This window comes from Nicotiana tabacum, chromosome 19, assembly GCF_000715075.1.
Source record: "Nicotiana tabacum cultivar K326 chromosome 19, ASM71507v2, whole genome shotgun sequence".
NCBI classification, from domain to species: domain Eukaryota; kingdom Viridiplantae; phylum Streptophyta; class Magnoliopsida; order Solanales; family Solanaceae; genus Nicotiana; species Nicotiana tabacum.
This window is the reverse complement of record NC_134098.1, coordinates 139,516,749-139,539,225: the sequence shown is the minus strand read 5'-3', so window position 1 is coordinate 139,539,225 and position 22,477 is coordinate 139,516,749. Positions and strand designations below refer to the sequence as shown.

General features: G+C 38.6%; 2 protein-coding genes, 1 non-coding gene and 2 pseudogenes across 3 annotated transcripts; 4 read left to right on the top strand and 1 right to left on the bottom strand.

Moving 5' to 3' along the window:
* Positions 1–381: 381 nt before the first annotated feature.
* LOC107810409 (uncharacterized) lies at positions 382–1,131 on the top strand. Its single transcript, XM_016635186.1, has one exon. The coding sequence runs from the start codon at positions 382–384 to the stop codon at positions 1,129–1,131; it is 750 nt and encodes a 249-aa protein (XP_016490672.1).
* Positions 1,132–3,308: 2,177 nt separating this feature from the next.
* Positions 3,309–4,220, top strand: LOC107810412 (uncharacterized; annotated as a pseudogene).
* Positions 4,221–13,669: 9,449 nt separating this feature from the next.
* Positions 13,670–14,617, top strand: LOC107810414 (uncharacterized; annotated as a pseudogene).
* Positions 14,618–17,047: 2,430 nt separating this feature from the next.
* Positions 17,048–17,150, bottom strand: LOC142173926 (small nucleolar RNA R71). The gene has a single exon (XR_012703291.1). It is a non-coding gene; the product is annotated as a small nucleolar RNA R71 (small nucleolar RNA).
* Positions 17,151–18,306: 1,156 nt separating this feature from the next.
* Positions 18,307–21,862, top strand: LOC107810415 (uncharacterized). The gene is made up of 2 exons (XM_075239392.1): positions 18,307–18,504; positions 21,515–21,862. The coding sequence occupies exons 1-2, from the start codon at positions 18,307–18,309 to the stop codon at positions 21,860–21,862; spliced, it is 546 nt and encodes a 181-aa protein (XP_075095493.1).
* The last annotated feature ends 615 nt before the right edge of the window (positions 21,863–22,477 follow it).

Genomic DNA, 22,477 nt, shown 5'->3' with positions numbered 1-22,477 from the left:
CAGGTGATAGAGCCATTACGTACATACCCAAAGATTTTAAACAGTAATGTGAACCGAGGACTTTTCTCTTTCAAAAGAAATAAGAACAGCTAAGCTGGGAATTGTTATCAGGTTGCCAGCATACCAGATGTTTGTGACAGGTTCAGACTATTAGTATGTTAATTAGGTAATCCACATTGACTTTCTGAGGTAACGGACCTGAAGCCAAGTGGATGAGAAGTTCAACTACTTAGGTCCTTAAGTAACAATAAAAATCTTGAAACTACTCTTTTGCATGCATCTAAAACCTATATATAGCAATAGACTTAAAGAAAATAGCACATATCCGAGTTTCAATGATTCTATACACATCCTTCTTTAAGCTTCTAGGATATGCAGAAAATGGCTCACCATTACCAACTATCCTCCCTCTTACTGCTTTCATTTGTCAATTTATGCTTCATGAATGGCCACATAACATGTGCAACTGCACGTCACCTACTAGAGACGCCCCACCCTGAGATTCCTAAACCAGAATTTCCAAAAGTTCCAACCTTGCCAAAGCCTGAGATCCCAAATGTGCCGAAGCCTGAGCTTCCAACCATCCCAAAGCCTGAAATACCAGCTGTTCCAAAGCCTGAGATTCCTATTATACCAAAACCTGAAGTACCAATTGTGCCAAAGCCCGAGCTACCATATATCCCGAAGCCCGAGTTACCAACTTTGCCAAAACCTGAGATCCACGCTATGCCCAAGCCTAAGTTACCAGTTGCCCCAAAGTCTGAGTTCCCAACTGTGCCAAAACCCGTGCTTCCTACTGTACCGAAGCCTGAGATCCCAGCAATGCCAACAACCGAGCTTCCTCCCCTGAAAAAGCCAGAAATCCCAACAGTGCCAAAGACTGAGGTTCCTCCAGCTATGAAAAAGCCTGAAGTTTCAGCTATGCCAAAGCCCGAGGTACCAATTGTGCCAAAGCCAGAAATCCCAGAACTACCAAAGCCAAAAATCTCGGAGCTACCAAAGCCAAAACTACCAAAGCTTCCAACGCTAGAAGTCCCAGCTATGCGAAAGCCTGAAATCCCAAAACTGCCTAAACCAAAAGAGATACCTTTTCCTTCACTTTCTCCACCACACAAACCCACTACTCCTTGAGTACTTATAATACTGTTCACTATATTGGAAGGTACCTAACTGTGTTTTAAGATTTTTATCTTTGTCTGTGAAATTTGCTGCGGGGCATGACATGGAGATAGTTTGGCAGAACATATTGGATACTTTCTCTAGGAGTAGAAATTATGATTCTTTTATAGTATTTGAATTGGATGTACCATGTTTATCGTGTCATTATACTATATGAGTATTTTATGTACTTTCTATACGGAGTAATAAAGCTATGATCTATTTCACTTTCTAGAGTTACTTTTATTTAGTTCCTATCGTTGGCCATATCTGATTTTGCTCAATCGTTTTCCCCCCTACTCCCCTTCGTTTATTTAAAACCTATTACCACTTTCTTCCTTCACAAAGAGATGGAAATGATGAATTAACACATTAAAGCACCGGTAGAATAATCTGATCCAAATACAAGAATTGAACTAAATATTCAAGCATTTGTTCCTTTCTGTCTCATTCACCCTAATGCACATCGGATTCAGTTACCACAATTTTGCATGCTCTAAAAGAAACATAAAAACAATGGGGATACCTGGTTCCTCTCAAGAGGGAGATTGTGCTTGTGGAGCAATTGATAGTTATGGACAAATGAACTAGCTAAAATTTCTCTAACACATTCCTTATTACAAAAAAATCTCTAACACTTTATTGTGGGACCATCTCATCTAGCATTCAAGTTTATTCCTTAACGTATGGAAACTTTTTTAGTAATAGGTGGCAGTGAGTCCTGAATCTAGGACCTCTATCCGCTCTAATCCATATTGAATTGTATGACCATTTCATCTAAAAACAGAAATTGTTAGGAAGGTGGGTACATTTTCATTTACTTAATCAAATCTTCAATAATCGTGACCTTTTGAATTATCTTTGTTTTCCCTTTTCATTTCTCCAGCACTAAACCAATATAACATATTGCTATTTCTAGTAAACAATCAATCTCTTTTCGGTGAACTTCCTAACCTTTCCCACGGATTAAAGACAAAAGCTGAAGCGGAGCTCACACTTCAGGGTAGCTACAATGACTATATATATATACACTTGTACCTTTGAGCAGTGCACTCATGGTTGTGGGAAGAACTCTTGATTGGATAATCTAGTCTCTATTAAAATCGGGAACTTTGGAGCTGAATCTCTTCTAATACCCTGTTTATGTTTTTGTCTGAATTTACTTGTATTAACAATCTCATTGTTTCTTTGATGAAAGGCTGAATGTGATATAACTGTCAAGCGCGAGATCCGTTTTACCAGTTGTAAAAGAATCATCTGCTGTCTACTTTCTATACAGCTGCCTCATTGTTCTTTTACCTGGCTTAATATCGAAACCAATGATATATGCAATGCAACTATTCCTGAGTCTGGATTTGATATGCTAATGTTTTAGCTATTGTCTATTTTCATTTCCTGAAAAATCATATGAACTGTCAAAGTGTATCATTTGAACCTAAAGAATAATCGGATTATGCTAAGTCTACGCCATTGTGGTAAGTTTGTGCTATGTAAAACCAAGTTCCTTTTTCCCTCTGTTTTAATACGTTAGGCTTGAGTGCCATTCTTTTGCCTACCTCTTTACTTACAATTCTAATTTTGCTAGTTCAATAATAACGGGTAATATGTGACTAATTAGGTAAGTTTACGATTTTCCCCCACTTCTGGTCGTCCATTTCATCACGGTGCATCCTCTAATAGTCATATTAACCATTAAAATATTACTCCGTTTAGCTGGATAGAAAATGTGAAACAATACCTTTTTGTTTGACATTTGTAATTTCTGTCAATTTCCTCAGGTGATAGAGCCATTACGTGCATACCAAAATAAAGTACAGTAAATGTGAACCGGACTTTTCTCTTTCTAAAGAAATAAGAATAGCTAATCTGGGAATTGTTATAAGGTTGCCAGCGTACCAGATGTTTATGACAGGTTAAGACTTTTAGTATGTTATTAGGTAATCCACATTGACTTTTTGAGGTACCAGAGCTGAAGCCAAGTGGATGAGAAGTTCAACTACTCAGGTCCTTATGTAACAAACAAAATCTTGAAGCTATTTTTGCATGCATTTTAAAACCTATATATAGCAATACACTTAAAAGCCAATAGCACATCCCAGTTTCATTAATTCTACATATATCATTTTTAAGCTTCTAGGATCTGCAGAAAAATGGCTCACCATTACTAGCTATCCTCCCTCTTACTACTTGCATTTCTCAACTTGTGCTTCATGCATGGCCCCATAACTGGTGCAACTGCACGTCGTCGTCTTCTAGAGACACCCCTCCCTGAGATTCCTAAACCAGAATTTTTGAAAGTTTCGGTCTTGCCAAAGCCTGAGATCCCAACTATGCCGAAGTCTGAAATTCCAGCCATACCAAAGCCTGAAATACCAGCTATCCTAAAGCTTGAGATCCCAACTGTGCCGAAGCCTGAGCTTCCAACCATCCCAAAGCCTGAAATACCAGCCGTCACAAAGCCTGAGATTCCTATTATGCCAAAACCTCATGTACCAGCTGTGCCAAAGCCCGAGCTACCATCCATCCCAAAGCCTGAGTTACCAACTATGCCAAAGCCTGAAGTACCAATTGTGCCAAAGGTCAAGCTACCAGCTATTCCAAAGCCTGAGTTACCAATTTTACCAAAGCCAGAAGTACCAACTGTGCCAAAGCCCGAGCTACCCACCATCCAAAAACCTGAGTTACCAACTTTGCCAAAGCATGAGATCCCAGCTATGCCAAAACCCGAGCTTCCTGCTATGCCAAAGCCTGAGATTCCAGCAATGCCAAAACCTGAGTTTCCTCCCTTGAAAAAGCCAGAAATCCCAGCAGTGCCAAAGACTGAGGTTCCTCCAGCTATAAAAAAGCCTGAAGTTCCATCTTTCCCAAAGCCTGAGATGCCAGCTATGCCAAAGCCAGAAATACCAGAGCTACCAAAGCCAAAACTCCCAGAGCTTCCAAAGCCTAAAATCCCCGAACTGCCTAAACCAGAAGTTCCAGCTATGCCAAAGTCTAAGATCCCCGAACTGCCTAAACTAACTTTTCCTTCACTTTCTCCACCATACAAAACCTCTACTCCTTGAATAATTACGTGCTACTGTTCACTCTATTAGAAAGTACCCGAACTGATGCTTTGAGATACGTATCTCAGTCTATAAAGTTTGCTGCATGGGCCATGACATGGAGAAAGTCTGGAAGAACATATTGGATACTTTCTCCTAGGAGTAGAATATATATATAAATTCATTTGTAGTATTTGATGTACCATGTTTCGCTTGTCATTATATTATATATGAGTCTTTAATCATTTATGTACTTCCTATATAAAGATATATGATCTATGTCACCTTTTGGAGTTACTTTGATTTAGTTCCTTTTGTTGGCCATCTCTGATTTCAATCATTGTTTGTCTGACTTTTCCCGCTGCTGTTTTTGATCTTTAACCTGTTACTTCCTTCTTCCGATCCATTCTCGTTTGAAATTTTGATGTATTTTAGAACCAAACCGGAGATTTAGTCTTTTGTTGCTTTCTTTCATTCATCCTGATGCACATTGGATTCAGTTACCAAGAAACATAAAAAATAATGGGGTATGTACTTGGTTCGTCTCAAGGGGGAGGGTTGTGTTTGTTGACTGATTGATAGCTTGGAACATATGAACAGAAAATTTTTATATCCTTCTTTATGCTCAGAATTCTGCAATGGGGAAGTTTCAATTTCCAGGAATAAATTAATCAACTTATTTTAAGACTCCATTTGTACTAGGACGTCTCAGAAATGTTACTAGCAGTGCTGTTTTACTAGTAATAATATTGTTCTGTAAAACATTCATAACTTTAAGAATTCAAATATTTCATTTATAATTTACTAAAATTGTACTAATTTTTCCTGCATAAAAATTAACTTATCGTTGACTTTATTTTCTCACTACTAACTTATATCATTCAAATTAATACTGAAATGGCGCATCCAGTCAAACAATGTCCCAAAAAAATAGGACTGAGGTAGTTTCTATTTATATAGTGAAAAATATTTAGTCCAAAGTTCAACTATTTTAGGTATAGTAAGATTGAACCAGCAGTACCACCATGACGGTAACATTGGGATAGATACGCTTACCAGCCTTGTCAAGTTCAATTGTCTAATTTACCAAGCATGAGGTGTTTTCTTCGCCCGCCTCTGGTTTACTTTCATTAAATTAGAAAAATAACGAACGGGAGCCTTGGAGCAACGGTAAAGTTATTTCCGTGTGACCTATAATTCACGGGTTCAAACCGTGGAAGCAATTATTAACCCTTGCATTAGGGTAGGCTGACTACATCATACCCTGAGTGCGGCGCTTCTCCGGACCCTGCGTGAACGCGAGATGCCTTGTGCGCCGGACTGCCCTTTAATTTAGAAAAACAACAAATATAGAAAGGACATCAATTACATTGTGATTGCAAATTTAGAGTTGATAAAACCTCTACTAGGTGATGCTTAAGGTAGTTAGTTATTAACATATTTTGCCTCCTGGATAATCATATTAATTAGCTGTAGATCCGGCAATTAACTCTCTAGCTATTGATAAATTATGTTAATGAATTTTTCTAATTGGCACTCATAAATTCTAGCAATTTCCCTTCTTTAGAGCCATTAGTATAGTCAGTAAGCAGACGAAGGTTACATAGAATGCGATGCAAATATTGATTTCTTTGCAAGAAAGTTGAACAAATGTTTTCTACCAAGTGCCAGCTTATTAGATCTGATAATGACGGGTTTTGACTATTATGGTATAGTAGTAGTAGATAGTATATTGTTAATAAACAGATTTTGACATACCAGAAGAAAAATTCAAGATAATATTGGCAGCCAAATAGATGAGAAGTTCAACTAACACATCCCTTCCCAACAACCAAAATATTGAAGTCCTCCGATCCTTGTTGCATGCATGTAAAACCTATAAATAGAAATACCCTTAAATCCAATGCAACATCTGAATTTCACTGATTTTGTAAACACGTCCTTCTTTAAGCTACAAGTATCTGCAGAAATATGGCTCAGCATTATCACCTATCCTCCCTATTACTACTTGCATTTCTCAACTTATGCTTCATGCATGGCCACATAACATGTGCAACTGCACGTCACCTACTAGAGACGCCCCTCCCTGAGATTCCTAAACTAGAATTCCCGAAAGTTCCAACCTTCACAAAGCCTGAGATTCCTAAACCAGAATTCCCAAAAGTTCCAACCTTGCCAAAGCCTGAGATTCTAACTGTGCCAAAGCCTGAGCTTCCAACTTTACCAAAGCCCCAAGTATCGACTGTGCCGAAGCCTGAGCTGCCAGTTGTCCCAAAGCCTGAGTTGCCAACTTTGCCAAAACCCGAGATCCCAGTTGTGCCAAAGCCCAAGCTACCTGCTATGCCAAAGCCTGAGATCCCAGCAATGCCAAAACCCGAGTTGCCAAACATACCAAAGCCTGAAATTCCAACCGTTCCAAAGCCTAAGATTCCTACTATACCAAACCCTGAGCTACCAACTTTCCCAAAGCCTGAGATCCCAACGGTGCCAAAGCCTGAGATTCCAGCCGTGCCAAAGCCGGAGATCCCAAAGTTGTCAAAACCTGAACTTCCTCCCCTAAAAAGCCAGAGGTTCCCGCAATGCCAAAGACTGAGCTTCCTCCAGCAATGACAAAGCCTGAAGTGCCGACTGTACCAAAGCTTGAGCAACCAGCGGTGCTAAAACTTGAGATTCCAGCTGTGCCAAAGCCAGAAATTCCCGAGCTACCAAAGCCAAAAATTCGAGAGCTACCTAAGCCAGAGATTCCAGCTATCTCAAAATCAGAAATCCCAGAACTGCCTAAACCAACATTGCCAACCTCCCCAAGCCTACCAAAGGAGATACCATTTCCTTCACTTTCTCCACCTTACAAACCCGATACTCCTTGAGTAATTATATATATATGGTACTGGTCATTCTATATAGAAGGTACCCAATTAAGGTTTTGATATTGCCACCTCAGTCTGTGAAGTTTGTTGCATGGTCATGACATGGAGTTAGTTTGTCAGAACATATATTGGATACTAGCTTTCTGCTACGTTTATAATATAATTCATTTGTAGTATTTGATCTGAAATGTACCTTGTTTCACGAGTCATTATGACTCTATGAGTCTTATATGTAACTTTTATACATGGTATTAAAACTATGATTTTTGTGATTTTCTAGAGTTATTTTGATATAGTTCTTATCGATAGCCATCTCTGATTTTCATCCTAATGCACATTGGATTCGGTTACCGAAATTTTGCCTTCTCGAGAAGAAAGACAAACAATGGTTTTGTCCTCCGGGAGAGTTGTGAACTTGTGTTAACAGATTCATAGTTTTGAAATACACATGAATTAACTAAAGATTCATGAAGAATAGAGGATATTGTGAACTAAAGAAGCTAGTTAGTATCAGAACTGGTCCTCTGTATTGCATGCTTGGATATTACAGATTTTGTGTATCAGTGAGCTAGTGATGAAGAAGAGGCCTATTGCCATGTCGACATATAAACTAATGTTGTAAAATATCCAAGTATATGAGCTTTGTCAATTTTGGCAATGCAATATATTCTAAATTAAATATGTTTTGCTTATTTCATTTCATATATATTGTAGTAGTTTCTTTCACCATTGATCAATACGACGTCTAATGGCACTTGCGCTTAATAGAAGCGTCACTTAGGATTGTCCACCATGTGCTCATTTCATATTGCTATTCTTTCTGCAATGCTTGGCGAACTACTGGATCATTACATTTAAGTTTATACTGTGATAAACATTTCATAATTTAAAATCCACCATTTCTATGTAGAGTTGGAAAGAACCAGCAATGCCAGTTCTATTAGGATTAGCATTGTGCTATGCCCGTGTAAGTTCAAATTCTCTATTTTACTAGACCTAAGTATTTGTGTATCCTTTGGTATATTTCTCTTTTGTTCAGGACAAACACCTAACACTTATTAGAGCATAAGTTAACCACCAGCTACTTTACTGCTTTGACCCATTCTTTAGCTAGTAGTTAGGATTTTGTTAGTTCTTTATTTTCTCAAATAAATCTCCTTATTCAAGGAGTTTGTTTAGCAAGTAGTTGAGTCCTCCTCTTCGAGAGGAGTTAGTTTGGGGAATTATTTTTTTCACTCTTGTATTTAAAGGTTGCTTTGATTCAATAAAGTAATTAAACCTCAACAAACTCTAACGAGTAAGATCCTATCTTTTTTCTCTCCCACCCACCCTCCACAAATGGCCAACACTACTAGAGTTGTTAATGCTGATAACAATAGTGATGTGATAGTCGTCCAATTTAATCCTGCGTCACAATTGCCAATAAAATTACAAGGCAGCCACAACTTTGCAACTTGGAATGCACAATTTTCCATGATTATGCATGGTCATGATCTTTATGGTCATTTAGATGGGCCTACCCCTGCTCCATCTCGCACTATCACAACTAACACAGTCCTTAGTGCCAATCCTGCATTTGCTCTTTGGTTTCGTCAAGACCAACTCATTCAAAATGCACTTATGGCATCCGTTGATCCAACAATTGCCACTACTGTTGCACCTGCTGATTCAGCACAAAAGCCTGGGATGCATTGCACACTGCACCAGTCACTGAATATTTGCAAAATATTCGATCCATGGCTGACGAACTCTCTACTGCTGGTGCCCTTGTCACAAACTCTGAACTCATTGTTAAGATCCTGAGTAGTCTTGGACCAGAGTTTCGTGAGATTTCTGCTGCAATTCGTGCTCGTGACTCCACTATTATGTATGAAGAACTCTATGAGAAGCTTCTTGATCATGGACTTTTCCTTAGACATGAAGAGTCAAAGAAAGCTCCTAGCCAGATTACTACTGTTGTTGCTACATTCAACAAATCTGGAAACTCGAACAATCGTAACAATCGTCGCTCCAACAATAACAATGGCAGCAACCAACAATGGCGATACAACAATCACTTTAATTCACAAAATCAGGGGCGTTCTTCGAACACCAACAACTCTTATGATGGTCTTCGCTGCCAGTTGTGCAACAAACCAGGTCATGTTGCAAGTGTATGCAGATCCATATCTCACAATCATTTTGAGGCCAAGGCCAACTATGTTTCGGGAATGCACGCATCAGTAAATCCCTGGATTCTCGAATCTGGAGCATCTCACCACATAACTGATAATCCTCACAACTTGCAGAAATACAATGGCATGGAGCAGGTCTCCCTGGGTGATGGTAACAAAATACCAATAACTCACACTAGTTTAACTCAATTACATGCATCAAAAAATACTTTTAAACTTTCTAACACTCTCTGTGCTCCTAGCATTAAACGCAACTTACTCTCCGTTTCTAAATTTTGTCAAGATAACCTAACCTCTATTGAATTCTTTCCGTTTCACTTTTCTGTGAAGGACCTGGAAACGCGGAATCCGTTGGTGCACGGTCCGAGGAGTAGAGACGGTCTCTATGAGTGGCCAACGTCACCTTCCATATCTTCTCCTAAAGCACATTTTCCCTCCACCAACACATCCATCTTCACCTGGCATCGTCGATTGGGTCATCTTCACCTTGCTCGCGAGACAAATTTTTAGTTTGTAATTCTTGTTCATCGAATAAGGCTCATCGCCATCCTTTTCAAAATCTTACTTTATCAAGTTCCAAACCATTTCAAACAATATTTAGTGATTTATGGGTTCCTTCTCCGGTTTTATCGATTGACAAAAAAACATACTATTGCATTTTTGTTGATCAATACACCAAATATACTTGGCTATATACATTAAAAAGTAAAAGTGAGGTTAAAGATCTTTTCAAAAATTATCAAGCATTAATGGAACGACGTTTCAATACAAAAATTCTTTCTATCTATACAAATGGTGGTGGAGAATATAAAAGTCTTGATCTATACCTACGTTCTCAGGGTATTGAACATCTTTTATCTCCCCCATACACCCCCCAAAGAGTCGCTCTTGCCGAAAGACGTCACCGACAGATTATTAAAACGGCAAGAACTTTACTTCATGAAGCTTCGCTTCCACTGACTCTTTGGTCTTTTGCTTGTCAACATGCGGTTTATATTATAAATCGCCTGCCAACCTCGCTTTTACAAAATAAATCACCTTTTCAAATATTGTTTGGTAACGATCCAGATTATAATTCTTTAAACATTTTCGGGTGTCTCTGTTATCTCTGGCTCAAACCCTATTCAAAAAATAAATTAGAGCCACAGTCAACACCTTGTGTTTATTTAGGTTATTCTTTAAATTATTATTGTCATCAATGTTTTGATCCGAAATCTTTCAAAATATATTTATCTCGAGATGTAAATTTTTTTGAAAATAATTTTCCTTTTCAGAATATCTTTTCAAATATTTGCTTAAATTTTAAAACTCTTGCGTGGGAAAACCTAACTGAAACTAACCCAACAAAATCTCCTATTTTTTCTCTTCCCATAATTAGTGAATTACCCAACACTATACTTATCCCAAATACAGAAACTAGCGCTCACAAAGACACCGTATCCTCTGCCTGTGCTCCAACAGAATCTGCAACTACAGGTATATCTTCTACTTCTCCTCGTACAAATTCTGTTGTTCCTCCTGAACTTAATGATACCCAATCTTATTCCCCATTACCATCCCCAACAGTTATCCCAATAAATTCAAATGTCTCCTCTCCTCCACAATCACTACGTACATTATCACCACCCCCTTTCTCAACACCTATATATTCTCAACAACCATTCACCCCAATCCCATATCCTCAACCACCATCTTTTCCAATTGTATACAGTCGCAGAACGACCAAAATGACAACTACTGGCCAAACCACTGTTGATCGTACCACTGCCTCAACTCCGCAACCTACACAACCTTCTCTCCCTCCTCCAAATCGTGTTGTGACTCGTTCACAAAATAACATTCACAAATCGAAAACGATCCTTGACTTCATGGCTCACTTATCCCCCACCATCACCCCTACTAGTTTTAGACAAGCTAACAAACACCCAGAGTGGTAGAGAGTAATGAAAAGTGAATTTGATGCATTATTGAATAATCAGACATGGGAATTGGTACCATATGACCCCACAAAAAATATTGTTCCGTGCAAGTGGTTATACAGGTTAAAGAGAAAAGCTGATGTGACGATCGATCGCTCCAAGGCTCGTCTTGTTGCAAATAGGTTTACACAATGCCCTAGAATTGACTTTCATGCTACTTTTAGTTCGGTTGTCATACCGACTACTGTGCGCTTGATGCTTTCGATTGCTGTCCAGCAGAATTGGCCCATATGTCAGCTTGATTTCAACAACGCGTTCTTGTAGGGTCACCTAGAAGAAGAAGTCTACATGGTCCAACCTCTAGATTTTGAAGACGAGCAGTTCCCCGCACATATATGTCGCCTAAAGAAAGCTATATACGGACTCAAGAAAGCTCCTCGGGCCTGATTCAATGAACTTAAGACGTTTCTTCTTTATTTGGGATTTGTCAAGTCCGAATCTGATGCATCGCTTTTCATTCGCAAAGTGTCGAACAACGTGTTGTATGTGCTGGTTCATGTCGACGATATCATCATCACCGAAAGCCATAGCTCATATGTAAATCAAGCTATACGTTGTATTGCTGGTCGTTTTTCCATTAAGGATCTCGGAAACCTTAATTTTTTTCTCGGAGTTGAGGTGCTCCATGTTGCAGATGGAATTACTCTATCACAATCCAATTACATTAGTAAAATCCTCTCTGAAGAAAATATAAAAGACTGCAATTCTGCAAAAACTCCAATGAGTTCCAGTGAAGTGCTTCAACAAAATGATGGAGCGAAACCAACTGTTGCCACTCGCTACAGGAGAGTTCTTAGAAAACTACAGTACTTGTCGTTCACTCGTCCAGACATAAGTTTCTCTGTGAACAAATTGTCTCAATTTATGCACTCCCCATATGAAGTACACTGGAAAGCACTCAAACGGGTACTTGGGTATCTTCAAGGAACAATTCAGTTTGGTCTTCGCATTCAAAGAGATAATAATTTCAAGGTACACATGTATTCTGATGCGGATTGGGCTGGAGATGCGAGTGATCGAGCCTCCACTACTGGTTACATGCTATTTTTTGGCCAAAATCCTATGAGCTGGTCATCCAAGAAACAAAGAATAGTTGCTCGCTCATCAACCGAAGCAGAGTATCGAGCGGTTGCAAGTGCACTTGCTGAAACAAATTAGGTGACGAATTTGCTAAATTAACTACATGTTTCACTTCCACAAGCACCAACCATTTACTGTGACAATGTTGGTGCAACTTATTTGTGCGAAAAGCTAGTCTTCCATAGCCGCATGAAAGTGGACTTTCACTTTGTTCGAAAGTAAGTCCAACATAATCAAGTTCGCATTGTTCATATTCATACTGCAGATCAGCTCGCGGATACTCTCACCAAAGCACTACCAAAGCCAGCCTTTGATAGAGACTTATTCAAGCTAGGCGTAGTTACACACTGCCTAACTTGAGGGGGGTGTATTAGAGCATAAGTTAACCACCAACTACTTTACTGCTTTGACCCATTCTTTAGCTAGTAGTTAGGATTTTGTTAGTCTTTTATTTTCTCAAATAAATCTCCTTATTCAAGGAGTTTGTTTAGCAAGTAGTTGAGTCTTCCTCTTCGGGAGGAGTTAGTTTAGGGAATTGATTTTTTCACTCTCGTATTTAAAGGTTGCTTTGATTCAATAAAGTATGTTAGCTTTTTGTGTTTCTCTTGTTCTTATAACACTAAGATGTCTCTCTTTTGCCCAACTCTAACAAAATAATAATAAAAGATGTAACTACATTGGGTTTTTCCAATTTAGAGGTCTCCAATTATTCCTGTAATATATCTGATGAATAAGGTAGTAGATAGTTTGCTTCTTAATAGTGATATTTACTAGCCAAGAAATTCTTCAGCTGGTTAAGAAAATTAAACTAACTAATTGCTTTTCTATTTGGCACGCGTAAGATCTGTCAAGTTTCCTTTCTATGTAGAGCCATTAGTGAAGAGGAATTGTCAAACCTCAAAATATTCGAAGTAGGTTGTAACCAAATGAATTAGGTTAGCGTAAAATGTGACTTTTCAGGATTGTTTTCTTTGCGAGGAAATTAAAGCAACAGAACAGAAGTTTCTAACAAGTGCCAGCATATTAGATACGATGATGACAGATTTTGACTATCACGCTATTTGTAGGTATTTAGTTTAAAGGTTTGAGCTACCAGAAGACAAATATTCAAGAAAATATAGGAAAGCAAACAATCGATGAGAAGTTCAACTACACATCCCATTCCAACAACCATAATCTTGAAGTCCTCGTTATTCCATGCTCTCTCTCTCTCTCTCTCTCTCTCTCTCTCTCTCTCTCTCTATATATATATATATATATATATATATATATATATATATATATATATATATATATATATAAACAGAAGGCCAAAGTCACATCTAGCCTTTACACATTCTTCTCTAAGCTTCTAGGATTTGCAGCAAAAAATGGCTCAGCATTGCCATCTATCCTACCTCTTACCACTTGTATTTCTCACCTTATTTATGTATGGCCACATAAACAGTGGTGTATCAGCACGTCGTCTTCTGGATACATCCCTTCCTGAAATTCCTAAACCGGGATTTCCAGAAGTCCCAGTCTTGCCAAAGTTTGAGATCCCAACTGTGCCAAAACCAGATTTTCCAACCATACCGAAGCCTGAAATCCCAGCCATTCCAAAGCCTGAGATTCCTACTATACCAAAACCTGAAGTACCAACTGTGCCAAAGCCTGAGATCCCAGCTGTGCCAAAGCCTGAGATCCCAGCTGTGCCAAAACCAGAGCTTCCAACCATACCTAAGCCCGAAATCCCAGCCATTCCAAAGCCTGAAATTCCTACTGTACCAAAACCTGAAGTACTAAGTGTACCAAAACCCGAGCTACCATCTGCGCCAAAGCCTGAGTTATCTACTTTATCAAAGCCTGAAGTACCAACTATGCCAAAACCCGAGCTACCATCTGTGCCAAAGCCTGAGTTACCTACTTTATCAAAGCCTGAAGTACCAACTGTGCCAAAACCTGAGCTACCAATTGTGCCAAAGCCTGAGTTACCAACTTTGCCAAAGCCAGAGATTTGAGTTACGCCAAAACCTGAGGTACCAAAGCTTGAGATTCCTAACATGCCAAAGCCAGAAGTACCAAAGCCTGAGATTCCAGATGTGCCAAAATATGAGGTCCCCGCAATGGCAAAACCCGAGCTTCCTCCCGTGAAAAAGCTAGAAATGCCAGCTGTGCCAAAACCAAATATACCAACTATGCCAAAGCCCGAGATTCCGAGTGTACCAAAGCCAGAAATTCCAGAACTGCCTAAACCAGAATTACCAACATTCCCAAGCCATCCAAAGGACACACCTTTTCCTTCTCTTTCTCCACCTTACAAACCTATAACTCCTTAAATATGATAATACTTCTATTCATTTTATTTGAACCCCCCCCTCCCCCCACACCCACACAAAGCAATGTTTCTAGATTGGCATTATTCAATCTAGCTATGAAGGATATTGCAGGGAGGGGATATAGAAAATAATACTGTACTTTATGTAATACATAGTGTCCACATTGCTTTTGATTGTATTAGCGTGCATAGTATTATATTTTGTGATCAGTTATGTGTATCACGTATCCTTTCTGTATAACTTGTGTTAATTGATTTTTTTTTCAACAAAATATATAATATCATTAAACTAATAAATACAACTGATACAAAAGCGATACATATCTCATACAACATATGTTCTGAGAGATCTTTCGACCTAAAAAGACAACAAAACATGCAACATACGTAGGTTGATGTGATGCCAAAATGTTTTACTTTTAACACACTACTCGCCCTATATTTTGTTGGTCTAATGAGTTATTGTGCGATATTTGAGCTAAATTGTGTTAGTTTTATGTGTAGGAACATTGGAAGGATTCATCAAATGAAAATTGCACAAAAAGAGGACAAAAATACAAGAAAAGAGCACAAAAGCATCAAGTATCCAAACCGTGCTACACACCAGGCTTTGCAAGGTCTATAACCAGGTTGGCCGTGCTATATTTGTGAGGTCTATAGCCAGGTCGACCGCGCTATAGACCAGGCTTCACGAGGTCTATAGCCAGGTCGACCGCGCTATAAACCAGGCTTCGCGAGGTCTATAGCCAGGTTGACCGTGCAATAGACCAGGCTTCGCGAGGTCTATAGCACGGTAATTAAAAGCCGCGGGTTAAAAGACCCAAACCCGAAATTGGACTTGGGGATTGAATAAATACTCCCCAAATGAGTTATTCTAGGGTTGGACATGATTTTGGAGAAGAAATAGGCTGCCATGCACTGTGGAGCAAGAAATAAAATGAGTTTTCCCTTCCTTTATCTCTTTACTTTGTAGTTTCATGTTTTTAAACATTATGTCGATTGTTGTTGTATTTATGAGTAGCTAAACTCTTTAATCTAAGGTTTGATGGAACCTATTGGAGGATGATTCTCTACTGTGTTTAATATAGATTTTCCTTTAATTTTTCTCTACTTATTCAACTATATTTTCATTGTTGTTAATTGAAGAGCTCTCAATTAACTGTGCATATTTAGTGTGTGTATTGCTCGAGAGAGAGTTCACATTTAGGTAGTTGTTGAACAACACCACTCCTAACGTAGTTGAGAGATCGATACGGAGGGTTTAAAAGCGAGATTAGAGATAACGAAGCCTTGGTGCGATCGTCGTGAGCGGTAAATTAGTGTCAGCTAGCGTAGTTCGAGAGAATACGTCTAGTAAATTATAGTAGTTACTCGAGAGAGAGCTACGATACTTAAAGTACTTACGATCAGTAGAAAATATTTAGGCGAATTTATCGGAGACGTAGCGGGGAAGATTCCGATAATAGGGGAAATCATAACCTTAGACTTCCAAATCTTGTCTACAATATTTGTCTTGTTAGTTATAAATTACTTCATTTTAATTACTTTGATCTTAGTTAGTAAACTCTCAAATTATTTTATAATATTTCTGAAGGTTGATTACTTGAATTCGTGCAAAACTATTAGTTGTAATTAACACGTTATTTCCCTGTGCAATTCGACTCCGGACTTGTAAACCGGATTATATTTGCAACGACCGCTTAGTCCTTTTTATAAGGCATAGTTGGGCATGATCAAATTTTGTCTCCGTTTCCGGGGAGCAACAGTGTTACTAATTACAGTTATAAGAATTGTTAGGATTCTTAGTTTAGTCAATTTTCTCCATTTTTATTCATTACATTGAAATTCTAACGTTTGTGGCCTTGTGTATTATATGTGTATGCCTAGAAGCTCTTCAAGAACTGGTGAATTGTTTGAAGTATTACCGGATCCTGAGAAAACTTTCAAGGAATTAAATCGTGCAAATAAGAAAGACAAACAACATCATCACCCAAGAGAACAAATTAAACCAGACATGGGTAACGCTTTGGATAATCAAAATAATCAAAACAATGTGAATGACCCCAATAATCAGGGTGTGGCACCTCTTGTGCCAGAAGCAGCTTTGTATGATTGGGCACAACTCACTGCTGAAAATTTGACAACTGCAATTACAGTCCCTCAGATACAAGCGGAGTCATTTCAAATCACAAACAACATGCTATATCTGGTACAAAACAAGGGACTGTTCTCCGGGTCTTACATTGAACATACTCAGCAGCATTTGAAAAATGTTCTATCAATTTGTGTCATGCAAAGGCAACCAAATGTGACACCGGAAGCAATAAGACTATTGTTGTTTCTATTTTCAGTGACAGGAGAAGCCCAGACTTGGGAGGAATTAGTCAAGCAGTTTTGAACAAGTTTTACCCACCAAATAAGACCATTAAGCAAGTTGATGAAATATTGAGCTTCAGGCAGAAACCAGCTGAAACATTACAAGAAATGTGGGAGAGGTTCAAAGGTAAGCTGATTAAGTATCCACATCATGACATTCCAGATCAGATGTTGGGACAGCAATTTTACATGGGATTAACGGATAATTTGAAAGCCAATGTTGATGCTTCAGCAGGCGGAATATTTTTGAGCAAGTCATTTAGAGAATGTAAAGTCCTTCTAGATAAAATGGCTCAAAACTCAGGCTGGATGACAAGAGACACTACAATCACCCATATAGTTCACTCAGTAGCATTGGACTCGAGCAATTCCATTGTTGAGAATATGGCTACTCTAATGACACAAATGAGTATCCCCACCAAGAAGATTGATGAATCAGGCCAGAAACAGGTACATATAGTTGACACGACTAATGGGGGATTATGTACACCTTGCATTAACCAACTATACATGTGTTCATGGAGTTGTGAAAGTGAAAACCAGAACTATCAAGAGAAAATGAACTATGTGGGAAACTATAGAGGCAAGAGACAAGGTGGTCAGAATTGGGGGCAGCAAAATCAGCAATATAGACCAGCATATCAACAATACAATAACACCAACAATCCTGGAGCTATGCGACCACAGGATCAAGTAGTACCTTACCAAAAGCAACATGGATACAGTTAGCAAAATCAACAGCTAGCTTATTAACAACCTCAACAACAACAGCTAGTGAGACAAGATGATGGGTTGTCTGAAATTAAAGGAATGCTACAGCAACTGATTGGGTCTAATGGAAAAATGCAAGAGAAGGTGGAAGCACATAAGTCAGCGATAAAAGGCACTGATATTCAATTAGGGCAGATATCTATGGCTCTGAATAATCGTCCCCAAGGGACTTTACCTGCAGACACACATGTCAATCCGAAGGAGCAGGGTCCGAATCAGCTTATGGCGGTGAGCTTGAGAAATGGTAGAGATCTTGATTTAGAGCAAGAAATTGCTCGTGAGAGCCAGTCAACTGAAACACTTGTGACAGTGTCAGTTGAGTTAGATGAGTCAACTGAGCTAACAGAAGTAAGAGTGCAACCAGCCCAAGAGGAAATAAACATAGAAAAAAAGGTTGTAGAGGAGACTGAGAAAGTGCAAGAGAAGGCATTAGAAAAAGTGCCTGATCAGGATCTAACTCAAGCTACATGAAAGAAGCGACCTCCGACACCCTTCTCGTAGAGGTTGGCCAAATATCTTAAGGATGAACAGTACAAAAAATTCATGGAAATGCTAAAGCAAATTCAGGTAAACATTTCTCTAATTGATGCTTTGAGGGAGATGCCCGGTTATGCAAAAATGATGAATGACTTGATGTCTTTTAAGTTCGACTTTCAAGACTTGGCAACTGTCACATTGACACGGACTTGTAGTGCTGTTTTGTCAAGACCTATAGCTGAGAAGTTATCTGACCCTGGAAGTGTAGCACCCCAAAAAATTTTAAAGTTGTTAAGCGCTATTAAGGAAGTTGATGTGTACTAATTATATTATTTTGTGTGCAGACGAGGGCTATTAATATGATGAATATCAATTGGATATGATAATAACTGTATGAGGCATATTATAAGTCATGTGGGTTCTAAGGAGAGGCCTAAGTCTAAGTCAAGTTGGAAAATTACATGATAGACTAAAGTTGCAAATGAGTACGCAAAAGACCAAACTTTGGACAATCATATCTATATAAATATAAGGAGTTATGTGATAAACAACCTATCAAATAAAATATCTTCGAGTCTAGTTTCTAACTCTTCAAACCGTTAGTCATTTGAACACTCCTACAAGAAGTTATGACCAAATTACCAAAACCTGACAGAATGTGTCACTATCGCGCCGCCCCATGCGGCGCGCCTGTGGGGATTTCCAGAGCACTTCAAAGTTTCATTTCTAGGTACATTTTTCACTACCGCGCCCCACGCCGCGCCGCATGGTTTTGGGGTTTTTACAATCCGACCCCATTTTAATAAATAGCCATGCATGTGACTCAAAGTTGTAGTGTGTGGGGTTAATGAACCATTTTGGGTAGTTTCTTTTTGAAATTGGTTGAGGGATGAAAGGATCTCCATTGTAGAGCCTTGTGGTCTATTTCGCATGTTAGGTGTTTGACAAAATTCCTAAGAGAGTTACATCATGGAAATCCTTCTAAATATTAACCGATTTTCACTATCTTTCTATAGATTGTTATTGCTAGAAGTGTTGGGGCGTTGTAGTAACTTAAGGAAAGCTCGGACAAGGTATGTTGGCTAAACTTTCTCTCTTAGAATCGAATTCCATAATGTTCCCGTAAGTTCAAGTATGGTTGGCTCAATGATTTCTAATTTCTATATTCCGGGTTATCTCCTATAAACTTGACTATTCCGAATGATCCTTATGTCGAAAGATATATGTTCAAAGTATGGTTTGCATATTAAAATGTTATGACATTGAGTTGTGTTTTAAATGAAAACTAGTATACCAATTGGGTGAGAAAAACTCGATGTGCTTAAGACTCTAAATTGCTCATATGTGTACCTAAAGTCTTGATTGAAAATGTCTTGTTGTTGATAATCTATAAAAAATGCTTGAAAATGAAATAATTGAATTGGGGATATAGAGTGTGGCCAACGTGCCAAGAATTTAAGTTATGATTGTGGCTAGTAGTGCAAATGAAATGAGAGGATGCGATAAAGAATATGAAATGAGCCTCGACTCACTTGTTTAAAAATGATTTCGAAAATAGAATTGCCTAAAAACTTTTGTACTCAATTCATGCCCATAAGTGGCTGCTTTAACTAATGCTTTGCTTTATAAATATATCAGTGTGATTCGAGTTCTTACATACTTAGGTGTTGAAATTGTACATTATCATTTTTGGGGAAGAGTATTTCAAGAATAAATGGTGTATTGATTTTTTATGATTTTGATATGTGTTTCTATTGCTGGTTGGTATGCCTCATTCTTTGGGAAGAAACTTTTGTGTTTAAAGTTCCCATTACAAATGGATTTGAAGTATATGATTTCTGAAATATTATGTATGTTGATATTTGATGGTGTCCTTGAAAATAAAAGAGGTAAAAGTGTGGAACATGAAATACGGCCATCGTGCTAGGAATAAAGAATTTTGTGAATGGCCAAATGAGCCAAAGGAAATATTGTTGTTGTGAGTGACTGGAAATACTAATGAGAATTTATAAAATGTGAAAGATTTTGAGGTGAGTACAATGTATTTATGTTATATTTGTGTTCAAATCAAATAATAAAAATATTTTTGGGAGTATCATTAGCAAAACCGAGGAAGGGTGGGTCATAAGGCTCATACCTGAAACTACACGTGCTGGTGTAGGGGTGGATTGTGATTATTCCCCTTATTTGGGATAAAATTGAAATATTGGTGAAATTGTGATTATTCCTCTTAATTGGGATAAAACTAGTAATAGCTGTGAATTGGAAAAGTCAACCTACACGGCATATGTGGGAAGGTCGCCTAGCTGATCGGGTGGAAATCGGACGCCATGTTGCACACATGGTGGTACTACTCTTGGTAACAACTTTCTTTCGCATCACATGTCAAACCACATTGTTCATGGGGAGATGGACTAGCCGATCGTGCATGATCGGACTCCATGCTAACAAAGACGGTGGTATATCGGTGCTAATGATCTCCCAACCAAAAATATATATTATTTTTGTATTTTGAAAATTGTTATGTTTCAATTGGGCATTTGGATATAGTTGATTGTGACTTGCTGTTTCTATGGTTTTTCTTTTCTTATATGGTCATTCTATTTTGAAAGAGGACTTTTAGCTTTATATACTAGTACTATTCGACAATACTAACATCCCATTTGCCAGGGGCGCTGCATCTTTAATTGATGCAGGTGGTTTAACAGCAGGCGGCATTGATCTGTGATAGTGGTACACTCTCTTCAGTTGTCTTGGTGAGCCCCCTTCATTTCGGGGTCATGTATCTTTTGTTTCTCATGTACTGTGTTTTGAGGTATAACCGGGGCCTTGTTGCCGGTATTTCCATATTACTCTTCAGTTGTACTTAGATGCTCCGTAGACAGGTTGTTGGTGGTGTTTGATGTTGGGAATTGAATCAGAACTATTGGTATTTGGCAACATGTTTTTCATTAAATCTATAAACTCATACTATTTTGGAAATATTGAATGATGCTATTAATGGGAATGAAATGGAAGTGGTTAATGAAATCTTTTCAGTATTTGATTAATGGAGTACATCTCCTCTTTATTCAGGGATGAATTTGGGTAGAATAAAATCTAACAGGCTTGCTCAACCAGGTTTATTCAGTTGAGCGCCGGTCGCACTCCCCGAGTTTGGGGCGTGACAGGAAGCTTTATAATTCCATGCACCATAGGCAGCTATGCATTTGCCAAAACATTGTGTGATTTGAGAGCAAGTATAAATCTGATGCCATTGTCTATCTATAAAAAGTTAGGCATTGGAATAGCAAGGCCCACATCTATGTTACTGCAGCTAGCTGACCAAACGGTGAAAAGGCCATCAGGTATACTTGACGATGTACTTGTGCAAGTTGGAAAATTCGTGTTTCCAGCAGATTTTTTCATTCTGGACTGCAAGGTTGATGAGGAGATTCCCATAATTTTGGGAAGGCCGTTCTTAGCCACAGGGAGAGCTCTGATTGATTGTGAAATGGGGGAGCTGAAAATGAGGCTGAATAATGAAGAAATAACATTTAATGTGCAAAAGTCTATGCGACGACCCACTGAGTTTGCAAATTGCTTTGTTGGACACGGTGGATGTAATCATGGAGGAAGATGATGAGGCACTTAATGCAAAAGACCCTCTAACAGCCTGCCTTATAAACTTAGAAGAAGTAAATGGTGAGGATTTAGCGAAATGGGTGTTGGCTCTTCAAGGGCAAGGGTACTAGAAAAGAGAGCTCGAATTCGAGCCTTTACACTCGGAAGAAAGAAAGAACCCTCCAGCCAAGCCATCGATCGAAGCACCACCACAATTGAAGTTGAAACCGCTACCATCTCACCTCAGGTATGCTTTCTTAGGACCTAATTCGACTTTACATGTTATTATCTCATTTGGTTTGTTAGATGTGCAGGTAGAACAACTTTTGCAGGTGTTGAAAGAGTGCAAGAATGCAATTGGTTGGACTATTGCAGACATTAAGGGTATCAACCCAGCCTTCTGCATGCATAAAATTCTACTGGAAGATGGGCACAAACCTTCCATAGAACATCAAAGAAGATTGAACCCTAACATGAAGGAAGTTGTAAAGAAAGAAGTGATCAAGTGGTTAGATGCGAGAATTATTTTTCCCATCTCAGATAGCAACTGGGTTAGCCCAGTTCAGTGTGTGCCAAAGAAAGGTGGGATGACTGTTGTGCAAAATGAGAACAATGAATTAATCTCAACAAGAAT

Excerpts from the sequence above, each read along its gene's own strand:
- LOC107810415 (XM_075239392.1), top strand. The coding sequence starts at position 18,307 with ATGGAAATGCTAAAGCAAATTCAGGTAAACATTTCTCTAATTGATGCT. Across the intron at positions 18,505-21,514 it reads AGTTATCTGACCCTGGAAGT|TTAGGCATTGGAATAGCAAG; the intron begins GTAGCACCCCAA and ends ATCTATAAAAAG.
- LOC107810409 (XM_016635186.1), top strand. The coding sequence starts at position 382 with ATGGCTCACCATTACCAACTATCCTCCCTCTTACTGCTTTCATTTGTC.